The sequence below is a fragment of the Calliphora vicina genome, chromosome 3, assembly GCF_958450345.1.
Source record: "Calliphora vicina chromosome 3, idCalVici1.1, whole genome shotgun sequence".
NCBI lineage: Eukaryota > Metazoa > Arthropoda > Insecta > Diptera > Calliphoridae > Calliphora > Calliphora vicina.
Genome location: NC_088782.1, coordinates 126275814 through 126289173, shown reverse-complemented (window position 1 = coordinate 126289173; position 13360 = coordinate 126275814). Strand labels below are relative to the sequence as shown.

The following is a 13360-nucleotide window of genomic DNA, read 5'->3' as shown; positions in this document are numbered from 1 at the left end:
CAGACAGTGCATGATATTAACATATGGGAAGACTCAGTAAATTCATATTTTTAGAGAACTTTTCAAATTTGCTATTTATAATCAAGTTTTAGAAAATCTAAAATTTGCTATTTATATCGAACTTCCAAAAATTAGGTACTAATAGTCAAGTTCCTTAAAATTTGCAATTTATGGTTTATAAAATCTTGCTATAGTCGAATTTCAAAAATTTACTATTTATAGTCAATATCCAAAAATTAGATACCTTTAATCAAGTTCCTTAAAATTTGCTATTTATAGTCAAATTTCCAAAAATTTATAGTTAAATATCCAAAAATTTGCTACTAATAGTCATTTCCCTTAAAATTAGTTATTTATAGTTGAATTTCTAAAATTTGCTATTAATAGTCAAATTTCCAAAAATTTATGGTCAAGCTTCTGAAAATCTGCTTTTTATAGTGAATTTCATTGAATTTGCTATTTATAGTAAATTTTCTGAAAATCTGCTATTTATAGTCAAGTTTCTGAAAATCTGGCAATTAGTGAATTTTCATGAATTTGCTATTTTTAGTAAATTTTCCATAAATTTGGTATTTATAGTCAAGTTTCTGAGAATCTGCTATTTATAGTGAATTTCCACAAATTTTCCCTTTATAGTCAACTTTCTGAAAATTTGCTATTTATAGTAAATTTTTCATAAATTTGCTATTTATAATCAAGATTCTGAAAATTTGCTATTAAAGTGAATTTATAGTCAATTTCTGAAAATCTGCTATTTATAGTGAATTTTCAACAAAATTGCTATTTATATTAAATTTTTATTCTGAAAATCTGCTATTTATAGCGAATTTGAATGAATTTGCTATTAATAGTCAAGTTTCTGAAAATCAGCTATTTATAGTGAATTTCCAAAAATTTGCTATTTTTTCATGAATTTGCTTTTTATAGTGAATTTTCAAAAATTTGCTATTTATAGTAAATTTTTTAAAAAAATTTGTAATTTATAGTAAATTTTCTGAAAATCTGTTATTTATAGTCAAGTTTCTGAAAATCAGCTATTATAGTAAATTTCCAATAATTTGCTATTTATAGTCAAGTTTCTGAAAATCTACTTTTAGTTATCAAATTTCCAAAAATTTTATATTTATTGTAAGATTTCCAAAATTAACTATTTATATGAAAATTTCAAAGAATTTTGAATATATAATCAAATTTTAAAAAATTGCTATTTATAGTCAAAAAAAATTGGTATTTATAGTCAAGATTCTGAAAATTTTACATTTGTAGTCAAATTTCCAAAAAATCTGCTATTTATAGTCAAAAATAAAAAAGCTGCTATTTATAGTCAAATTTAAAAAATGCTATTTATAGTAAAATTTCTAAAAATTTGCTAATTATAGTCAAATTTAAAAAAATTGCTATTTAAAGTCAAAATTCTTAATAATTGATATTTAGTCAATTTTAAAAAATTTGCTATTTATAGTCAAAATTTAAAAATTTTCTATTTAAAGTCAAATTTAAAAAAGTTGCTATTATAGTCAAATTTAAAAAATTTGCTATTTAAATTCAAAATTAAAAAAGTTTCTATTTAAGTCAAAATTCTAAAAATTTGCTATTTATAGTCAAATTTAAAAAAGTTGCTATTTATAGTCGAATTTAAAAAAGTTGCTATTTATAGTAAAAATTCTTAGAATTTGCTATTTATAGTAAAATTTAAAAAAGTTGCTATTTTAAGTCAAAGTTCTTAAAATATTATATTTATAGTTAAATTTAAAAGATTTGCTATTTATAGTGAAAATTAAAAAATTGCTATTTATAGTAAAATTTCTAAAAATTTGCTAATTATAGTCAAATTTAAAAAAATTGCTATTTAAAGTCAAAATTCTTAATAATTGATATTTATGTCAATTTTAAAAAATTTGCTATTTATAGTCAAAATTAAAAAATTTGCTATTTAAAGTCAAATTTAAAAAAGTTGCTATTATAGTCAAATTTAAAAAATTTGCTATTTAAATTCAAAATTAAAAAAGTTTCTATTTAAGTCAAAATTCTAAAAATTTGCTATTTATAGTCAAATTTAAAAAAGTTGCTATTTATAGTCGAATTTAAAAAAGTTGCTATTTATAGTAAAAATTCTTAGAATTTGCTATTTATAGTAAAATTTAAAAAAGTTGCTATTTTAAGTCAAAGTTCTTAAAATATTATATTTATAGTTAAATTTAAAAGATTTGCTATTTATAGTCAAAATTAAAAAATTGCTATTTATAGTAAAATTTCTAAAAATTTGCTAATTATAGTCAAATTTAAAAAAATTGCTATTTAAAGTCAAAATTCTTAATAATTGATATTTATAGTCAATTTTAAAAAATTTGCTATTTATAGTCAAAATTTAAAAAATTTGCTATTTATAGTAAAATTTCTAAAAATTTGCTAATTATAGTCAAATTTAAAAAATTTGCTATTTATAGTAAAATTTAAAAAATTTGCTATTTAAATCAAAATTCTTAATAATTGCTATTTATAGTAAAATTTAAAAAATTTGCATTTTTTATAGTCAAATTTAAAAATTTTGCTATTTATAGTCAAATTTCGAAAAATTCGCTATTTATAGTCAAGATTCGGAAAATTAGCTTATAGTCTAGTTTCTTAAATCTTGCTATTTACAGTACAATTTCTTATAGCAAATTATAGAAAATTTATAGCAAAATTTTCTATCAAACTAATATTGATTATAATGCCACTTATTATTATTATTATTTAAAATTTCGTAAACAAATTAATATGTAAAATATTGCTTTATCACAATTATTTGGCAACAAAATTTCAAAACACGTAAAAAACCTCTAACATTAAATTAAAGGTCGTTTATTTAAAAAAGAAAAAAAAAATATTACTCCACAATTCTATTCAATATTTCATAATGGAAAAAAAAAATCACAGTAGATTAAAAACTAATAGTAGTAATAAGAAAAAAAAACTATCCAACTCACCTCTATTTTTGCTGAATAATCCTCAATTAACATTTCTTGTTGCTTCTCCAGCTCTTCGGTTTTCTTGAGCAGTGCACTGCCCAACTCTGCGGCCAACAAGATGTCCGATTCTTTTTGTTGCAGCTGGGCCCAGACATCTGTTTCCGGGTTATGTTCAATAGATGTTGTACGTGCCTCCATGGCTTCAATGTACTGCTCCAAATCAATTGAAGCAATGGATGAATTCAAAATAGATGAAGATGAAGATTGTTGGGGATACGATTGTTGCTGCTGCTGATGGTGGTGGCTGCTGTGTTGGTTGCGATGATGATGCTGCAGCGAATGTTGTAGATCATCAGTTGTTGTGTTTAAAGAAGATAATGATGAGGTTGATGATATCGATGGTGATAATGATGATAATGATGTATTAAATGCAGTTGTTGTTTTATTATTTTTAGTATTTAGTTTAGTTTTATGCATCATGTTTTTTCAAACGCCAAACGTCGTTTTAAAAAAATTATTAGTTTTTTTGTAGTTTGTTTGTTGTAGTTTTTTTGTTGAGAAAAAAGCCAATTTGCCAGCAGGGGGTAGAAGGCCGGCAGGGTTAGAAAAATATAGTAATGAGAGCGTTGATTTTGTGTTTTATTTAAAATTTTGTTTAATAGTTTTTTTTTTTTTTTGTTTTTTGCGGATTAGTTACAGTTATTTATTTATACAGATGATGATGTTAAGCAGCAGTTGATGATAATAAAATAGTAATTGTAGTTTAGACATTATTTATGATTTTTTTTTTTTTGATTTTCTTTTTACAATTTTTATTTATAAAAATCTTAAGTTGCTGTTTAAGTTTTGCTTAAAACATGCGTTTACTTTGCTGAATGTTTTTCGTATTGTTTTGTATTTGTTTAGTTACATTTACATTGAAAAGTAGCAAGATATTCTTCATCAACCCATGAGGTTAACATTGTAAATGTTACCATTCGCTACTTTTGGTTTTTATTTATATTTTTGTAGTTTGGGTTTTGTACGTTTTATTTATTTAGTGCTGTTAAGAGATAAATAAATTGAGATAATGTTTGTAAATGGAATTTTGTAAGATTTGTGAGCTAGGAATAGAAAGGAAATGAACAGAAAACTCTAACTACTGGTATTCGTTGAAAAAAAACAAACAAAATGAAAACAGCAACTAAAATTAAAGAAGTAAGATAACTAAAATTGACTAATTTGCTGGAAAAAGTACTTTTTACAAAAAATAAACTGTATTTGTGCCAGAAAAGTACTCTTCTGAGAAAGGTACTTTTTGTTATACTTTATTTTTATCAAAATAATACCATATAAATATAAATTTCAGTTAATTTTGCCAAAATTTCCAAGAAAATTCAATTTTTTAAAAAGGTACCAAAAAAGTACTTTTTTAAAAAAGTAGTATTTTAGAAAAATAATGGCAAAAATGGCAAGAAAAATTAATTTTTAAAAAATTTCCAAGAAAAAAGCATTTTTCAAAAAAGTACCAAAAAAAGTACTTTTTTGAAAAAGTACGATTTTAGCAAAATAATAATATTTTTTTAAATAGTCTGCTTTTTTCCGAATTTTTAGCAAAATAAACACATAAATATTATTTTGTAGGTATTTTTGGAAAAAAGTACTTTTTTGAAAAAAGTATTTTCAGTTATATTTTCACTTTTTTAAGTAACTAAATACAAATCCTTTAAATTTATATAACTATTAGGTACTATTTCTAGAATGGTACTTTTCTGAAAAAAGTATTTTTTTATATTTAATATTTTTCTGTTAAGTTTTGCAAAATTTTCCAAGAAAAACCGATATTTCAAAAATGTACCAAAAAAGTACTTTTTTAAAAAAAGTACTATTTAGCAAAATAATTTTATTTCTACAAAAATACAGGTTTTTTCATGATTTTTAGCAAAATAATTACAGTAATATTATTTTTCAGAAATTTTTGGCAAAACAATTTTCACTTTTTTTAAGTAATATAAACACAAATCCTTTAAATGTATATAACTTTTAAGTAGTTTTTATCATAATGTCCAGTTTTGCAAAAATTTCCAAGAAAAATGCATTTTTCAAAAAGGTACCAAAAAAGTACTTTTTGAAAAAAATTATTATTTTAGCAAAATTATCATATTTCTATAAACAAGGTCGTAGTTTTTAGCAAAATAATCACATAAATATTACTTTTTTGGAAATATTTTACAAAAAGTACTTTTATCAAAAGGTACTTTTTGTTATAGTGTGCATTTTTTGTTAATAAAAAATAATTCAAATTAAAAACTTCAATGACTTTTTGCAAAAATTTCCAAGAAAAATGCATTTTCCAAAAAAAAGTACCAAAAAAGTACTTTTTTGAAAAAAGTAATATTTTAGGCAAATTATCACATTTCTATAAGGAATGCGTTTTTAGCTAAATAATCACATAAATATTACTTTTTTGTAAATTTTTTTCAAAAAGTACTTTTTTTCCTTTGTGTTTTTAAACTTAAATAATCACAAAACCTATAAAGAAAGTAATTTTTAGGTATTTTTTTTCGAGAAAAGTAGTTTTTTGAAAAGAGTACTATTTAAAAAATACTTTTTGCAAAAATTTCCAAGAAAATAACATTTTTCAAAAAGGTACCAAAAAAGTACTTTTTTGAAAAAGTAATATTCAGCAAAAGTATCATATTTCTATAAACAATGTAGTTTTTAGTTAAATAATCACATAAATATTACTTTTTTTTAAACATTTTTAGAAAAAGTACTTTTTTGAAAAATGTACTATTTTTATTTATTACACTTTTTAAGCAAAATATTTATGAATCCTATAAATAAATGTAATTTTTAGATACTTTTTACAGAAAAGTACTATTTTAAAAAAAAATACTTTTTACATTTTTCATATTTTTAGCGAATTCAAATACTTTTTATAAAAAAATATCGGATTATTTCGCTAAAAAATTGAAATTTTGAAAAAGTTACTTTTTTTTTCTTAAAAAAAATTCCTTTTTCGTAAAAAGTACTTTTTTCAAGAAGGTACTTTTTATAAATTGAATTTTTTAAAAAAGTGCTATTTTAGCCAAATTATCGTATTTCTATAAACAACATAGTTTTTAGTTAAATAATCACGAACCTCTATGAATAAATGTAATATTTCGGTATTGTTTTCCAGCAAAGTACTTTTTTAAAAAAAGTACTATTTATAAATCACATATTTTTAGCGTAATTATGACAAAATTTCAATCACTTTTTTGCAAGAAAACTATCTGATTACACATTTCGATAAAAAATGGAAATTATATAAAAGTACTTCTCTAAAAAAAGTAGGTATTTTTTTCATAAAAAGTAGTTTTCCCAAAAAATATTTATGTATTAAAAAATCTTTTTGAAAAGGTCTTTTTATAAATTTAGTTTCTTTTATAACTTTTTTACTTTTTATACTTTTTTATATTTTTTTAGGCGAAAACGTGCTCTACAGTGTTTTAATATTAAAGAAAAATTACAAAAAATATTAAATTCATTTTGATTAATGTTTTGGTACTTTTACAAAAAGGTACTTTTTTCAAAAATAGTACCTTTTTCTTAAAAAGTACTTTTTTCAGCTAAATAAACTTAAAAGCTGTTAAAATTTTTATAAATATGAAGTTCTGGTACTTTTTCAAAAAAGTACTTTTTTCAAAAATAGTACCTTTTTCTAAAAAAGTACTTTTTTAAGCTAAATAAACTTAAAAGCTGTTAAAAATTGCATTAATATGATGTTCTGGTACTTTTTTCATAAATAGTACTTTTTCTTAAAAAGTACTTTTTTTAGCAAAATAAACTTTAAAGCTAATAAAAAGTGCTCTACAGTGTTTTATGATTAATGAAAAAATATTAAATTCATTTTGATTGATGTTCTGGTACTTTTTTCAAAAAAGTACTTTTCTCAAAAATAGTACCTTTTCTTAAAAACTACTTTTTTCAGCTAAATAAACTTAAAAGCTGTAAAAATTTGCATATATATAATGTTCTGGTACTTTTTGAAAAAAGTACTTTTTTCAAAAATAGTACCTTTTTCTTAAAATGTATTTTTTTCGGCAAAATAAACTTTAAAGCTAATAAAAAGTGCTCTACAGTGTTTTATGATTAAAGAAAAATTACAAAAAATATTAAATTAATTTTGATTGATGTTCTGGTACTTTTTCAAAAAAGTACTTTTCTCAAAATAGTACCTTTTCTTAAAAACTACTTTTTTTAGCTAAATAAACTTAAAAGCTGTCAATATTTGCATAAATATGAAGTTCTGGAACTTTTTCAAAAAAAGTACTTTTTTCAAAAATAGTACCTTTTTCTAAAAAAGTACTTTTTTAAGCTAAATAAACTTAAAAGCTGTTAAAAATTGCATTAATATGATGTTCTGGTACTTTTTTCATAAATAGTACTTTTTCTTAAAAAGTACTTTTTTAGCAAAATAAACTTTAAAGCTAATAAAAAGTGTTTTTGTGATTAAAGAAAAAATACAAAAAAGATTTAATTCATTTTTGTTGATGTTCTGGTACTTTTTTAAAAAAAGTACTTTTCTCAAAAATAGTACCTTTTTTTGAAAACAACTTTTTTCAGCTAAATAAACTTAAAAGCTGTTAAAATTTGCATAAATATAAAGTTCTGGTACTTTTTCAAAAATAGTACCTTTTTTCTTAAAATGTATTTTTTTCGGCAAAATACACTTTAAAGCTAATAAAAAGTGCTCTACAGTGTTTTATGATTAATGAAAATATATTAAATTCATTTTGATTGATATTCTGGTACTTTTTCAAAAAAGTACTTTTCTCAAAAATAGTACCTTTTTCTTAAAAACTACTTTTTTTAGCTAAACAAACTTAAAAGCTGTTAAAATTTGTATAAATATGAAGTTCTGGTACTTTTTCAAAAAAGTACTTTTTTCAAAAATAGTACCTTTTTTCTTAAAAAGTACTTTTTTCAGCAAAATAAACTTTAAATCAAATTTAAATTATTAAAGAAAAATTAAATTCATTTTGTTTTATTTCAAAAGAAATAGTAAAACTTGTAAAAGAACGTGAGTTTTTTAACAAAACCATTATCAATTAAAAACCAAGAATTCAATTTAAACAAATAACCCAGCTGTTTAGATTTAAAAGCCTAAATTATAGAGAAGACACAATGAAATTGCTAACTTTGAAAGTAGTTTTTAAACCAGTTTAAGAGCAACAATTGCCTTTAACTAGAATAATAACGAAATTTTATTAGTAAAAACTTAAATGACACCTTTTGCTGAAACGGGTTTTTAAATTTCAAAAATTGTAGGCAAAAAAGTATAAAAAAAAACTATTGAAAATTAGGTCATATTTAAGTGTTTAAATAAAAGAAAATTCTTTGAATTTCACTTTCATCATTTATTTTCCAACCTTTGTCAAGGATTAGTAGTTATGAACAGCCAAGAAAAACCTCTTATATATTTTAACATTTGCTATTACTATTACTGCTGCTATATACTACATATTTTCAAAAGCTTACTTAATATCACTATAACTAAAACACCAAAATACCTAAGACTATACATAAGTAAGTATATAATATGAATATGTATAAAATAAAATACCTAAAGTAAACTATGTTAATATTTACATGACATGCAAAGTTAATACATATCTACCTACAATACATGACTACAATGTAAATTAAACTAAGTATGAGTAGCGAGAACGCGTCAAACAAACATAATGTGAATGGAGTGTAATATGATGCGTTTTTCGGTAAAATCAACAACAAAAGTTAAAAAAAAACATTTTTTATTCTAAATGAACTAAATAACGTTACATTATTAACTTGGCAAGAGGTGAAATGAAATGTATATTTTAAACAGAAAATAAAATACGCTTTTAGAGGGTCATACAATTGTGGTTCTAAATATTTAACGATTGTGTACAAGTACGAGTAACTCTCAGCCAGGTATTAAGTTTATTATTTTACATGAGTAAATGTCGAAAGAAAACAAAGTTTAGGCATGATTAGTTTTCAAAGAGGATTTTTGGTGAGGGTTGGTTTTTTTTTTAGTGGAAGAAATTGAAAAAAAAACACAGGCTTCTCCAAAATAATTGGGGGTCAATTTCCACAAATTATTCAGGCATAATAAAAATACTTATTTGGTGAAATATTTTTAATTTGTAAAATATTTATAAAGAGTTGAAAATGTATATTATGAGAATTTTACAACAATTAAACGAAGTTTATCCCTTAGTTATTAAAACGAGGTGTAAAACTTGTATAACATGTGTATATTTTATAAAATCATTCTTATTCAAATTGAAAACTTTCAGTTTCAAAGAAAATACTGTTTAAAATGCTTCCTGGTACTTTTTTAGAAAAAGTACTTTTTCAAAAAAAGTACTTTTTCAAAAAAAAGTACTTTTTTGAAAAAAGTACTTTTTCAAAATGTACTCGTCGCAAAGAGTACTTTCTTAAATCTTTAATTATTCAGCGAAAAAAACTAGTAAAATACAATTCATGGTACTTTTTGCACAGAAAAATACTTTTTCCAAAAAGTACTTTTTTTCAAAAAATCACATTTTTAAAAAAAGTACTTTTTAAAAACTTCCACTTTCTAAAAAAAATACTTTTTAAAATGTTTCCAGGTACTTTCTCTAAAAAAAGTACTTTTTCAAAAAGAACTTTTCTAAATATTTAATTACTCAAGTCAAGGTACTTTTTGCAAAAAGTGCCTTTTCTAAAAAAGTAGTTTCTCAAAAAAGTATCTTTTCTAAAAAAAAAAATATTTCCAAAAAGCTCATTTTTTAAAAAGTACTTTTTGCAAAAAGCTCCTTTTTTAAAAAGTACTTTTTCCAAAAAGCACCTTTTTTTAAAAATACCTTTCCCTAAAAAAGTATATTCTTATATATTTAAAGTATAATTCTCAAAAAGTACCTTTTCACAAAAAGTACCTTTTTTAAAAAAGTACCTTTTCACAAAAAGTACCTTTTGTAAAACAAATATTTTTCCAAAAAGTACATTTCCAAAAAGCTGCTTTTTTAAAAAAGTACTTTTTCCAAATAAAACTTTGTTTAATTTTTCCAAAAAGTACCTTTTCTATAAAGTACATTTCCAAAAAATTACTTTTTCCAAAAAGCTACTTTTTTTAAAAAAGTACTTTTCCCAAAAAGGTACCTTTCCCAAAAAGTACTTTTTCGAAAAAAGTAGTTTTTCCAAAAAGTACCTTTTCTAAAAAAATTATTTTTCAAAAAAAGTACATTTCTAAAATGTACATATCCCAAAAAAAGTACTTTTTGCAAAAATCACCTTTTTTAAAAAAGTACTTTTACCAAGAAGCTCTTTTTTTAAAAAAAAAGTACTTTCTTAAATATTTAAAGTAAATTATAATGTCTAGGTACTTTTTCGAAAAAGTACCTTTTATAAAAAAGTACTTTTCAAAACTTACTTTTACAAAAACCACACAATAGTAGTATTTATATTTAAAATTTTCAGTGAAAGATACTCATCAATATTAAATTCCAAAAAAAGAATACTTTTTAAAAAGAACTTTTAAAAACCCACAATTTCCAAAATAGTACTTTTTTACTAATCTAAAGATATGAAAGTATAATCTCAGGATATAGTTTTACGTACATATTTTAGGTATTTGTTAAAATTAATGTTTCCAAAAAAGTACTTTTTTACTAATCTAATGATATATGTTATCTCAAATAATTTTAACGTTCAATTATCTTATTTTAAAGAAATTACTTTGGTCAATAAAACGTACTTTTTTATGAATTTTACAATTCCAGCAAATTATTACTTTTCCAAAAAAAAAAAAAATATGATAAAAGTAAGCTGTTTATGGAAATATGATTATTTTGCTAAATTACAAATTTTTCAAAGAAAGTACTTTTTTTGAAAAAAGTACTTTTGGCCATAAATACCTACAAAATACTATTAATGTGTTTATTTTGCTAAAAACCATGGAAAAAGCAGACTGTTTTTAAAAATAGTACTTTTTCAAAAAAAGTACTTTTTTGGTACCTTTTTGAAAAATGTTTTTTTTTTACTTTTTCCGCTAATGAAATGTTAAAATATACTTTATATTCTTATACATTTCCCATAAAATTAATTTTAAAAACATAATGTTTTGTATTTTACTTATTCAGGTACTTTTTACAAAAGAAACGTAATTTTGAAAAAGGTACTTTTTATAAAATTTCCATTATTTAGCGAAATAATCAGATAGTTTTTTTTTTGGCAAAAAGTGATTGATGTTTTCTCATAATTACGCTAAAAATATGTTATTCATAAATAGTACTATTTTCAAAAAAGTACTTTTGTGAAAAAATATACCTAAAAAAGGTACTTTTTGCAAGAAAAAATCCAAAAAATAATTTTTATGTGATTATTTATTTAACTACGTTGTTTATAGAAATATGCTAATTTATATCAGCATATATGTTATCTCAAATAATTTTAACGTTTGGGTGTAAAAAAAGTACTTTTTTTCAAATAAGTTTTGAAAACGTACTTTTTTGTATTTTACTTATTCATTGAAATAAATGCATTTGTAAAACTTCCAGGTACGTTTTCAAAAAAGTACTTTTTAATAGTATGTACTTTTTTCAAAAAGTTCTGGTTTGAAAGCACTTTTTTTTTATTTTTAATTTTTTCAAAAAAGTACTTCTTTGATTAAATAATCTAAAAATAAATGTAATATCAAATTTCAAATACTTTATTGTACATTTAATGTTTTCAACAAAATCAACACATGAATAATTAAACTGTTTTTCAAAAGAAATGCGATTGTAAATACTGCAGGTACTTTTTGAAAAAAGTACTTTTCCCAAAAAGTACTTTTTTGAAAGCACTTTTTTCCAAATAATACTATTTTTATGGAATAATCTAAAGATAAATGTAATTTAAACAATTTAAATGTTCAAGTACTTTTTTATGAAAAGTACTTTTTTGAAATTTTACTTTTTTTAAGGATTCAAAAACGTCATTATAACATTTAGCTACTTTTTAGCAATAAAAAGTACTTTTTAGAATCAGGTCCTTATTAATTTCTCAACATTTTCTTTATTTTTTTAAAAGAATTTATTAAAAAGTGATTTTAAAAACGCTTTGCTTTTAAACAAAACATGTCCTGACATGTTTCTAAATCTGGGCGGTTACACAATCATTATTTTTAGAATATTTTTACAATTTTTAATAACTAAAAGGTCTTGTAAAGTTTATTTTTACAAAAAAGTAGCCTTTAGTGATTTTTCTTTTAAACAAAACATGTTCTGACATGTTTCAAGCTAAAAAAAAGGAAAAAAAGATGACAAAGAGCTGGTCATATACAAACAAACAATTAAAATAAACCACCTACACACACTGGCCATTTAACCATAATAATTTCATAATAAATTGTAAGAAACAACTACAATTTTTATAATTTAGTCACCTTTTTTAAATTTAATTAATAAAATGAATAAAATAAATGCTTAAAATTAAACTTCCCAACACCCGCATTAAAGCAAAGAACAACAAATGAAAACACAACAAATATAACAACAACAACAATACAAATGAAAACAAAATAATGAGAGTAGATGACAGAGAAAGAAAGAGGCAGAGTAGTGGGTGTTAAAAAATGGAGATTTAAATTGCACTCTCAAGGCAAATAACTGCAGTTTTTTTTTAAAGACATTTCTGTGATTTTATTCCTTTTTCTTTTTGTTAATAAATTAATGAAAAGGGTCTAATGTTTGTTAAACATAAACTTATTCACACTTATATACATACATACTTATAGTTTAAATTATTATACTGAAACCATGAATTGCAAAACTATGGTAGCTATTTTTATAAATTAATAATTTATCATGAAAAAAAAAATTTCCTTTTTTTATGGGATTTTGTTATTTATTAATAATAAATATAAAGAAATAATAATTTTTGCTCACTTCACGCTTTGTTGACTCAACTGTAACGCCAAAAAGTTATAATTTTGTTTTTTTTATAAATAATTTATAATAAATTTGTGGTGTTTTTTTTTCTATTATATTTTCCAAATTTTGTTTTATTTATAACACCTTTTTATTTTGGTTATTTTTTATTGATACACCGTTATTTATTTAAGTCACTACTTTTTTGCTGGTTTTGAAAATATTGATAAAACAAATGAAGTATTTTTTTATTATTGCTAAACACAAAACTATGTAGAAAAACTCTCAAAATATTTTATTTTTATTTTAAATTTGCTTTAAAAAATAAACCTTCAATTATTGTAAACTAATAGAGAATTCTATTCTATTCTTTTTCTTTTCTTTGTTTTTTAAATTTTATTGCAAAAACTTTATTTTTTTGCTTGAAAATTTTGCTTCCGCTGTTCTCCAATTGTTCTATTTCACTTAAACACTTGTTTTGTTTTATCTTGTTCTTGTTTTCTTGTT

At 21.8% G+C, this 13360-nt stretch overlaps 1 protein-coding gene across 4 annotated transcripts in view; it reads right to left on the bottom strand.

Annotated features, from left to right (window-relative positions):
• The window catches only part of LOC135953934 (bicaudal D-related protein homolog), a 96723-nt gene extending 83713 nt beyond the window's left edge, over nt 1-13010 (bottom strand). For 3 of the 4 annotated variants that reach the window (XM_065503968.1, XM_065503969.1, XM_065503970.1), the window contains exon 1: nt 2970-3446. In XM_065503968.1, the coding sequence (XP_065360040.1) occupies nt 2970-3431 (462 nt within the window). In that variant the 5' untranslated portion in view covers nt 3432-3446. Of the gene's footprint in view, nt 1-2969; nt 3447-12871 lie in introns of those variants that run through there. The other variant, XM_065503971.1, reaches the window with a different exon arrangement.
• Nucleotides 13011-13360: the final 350 nt, after the last annotated feature.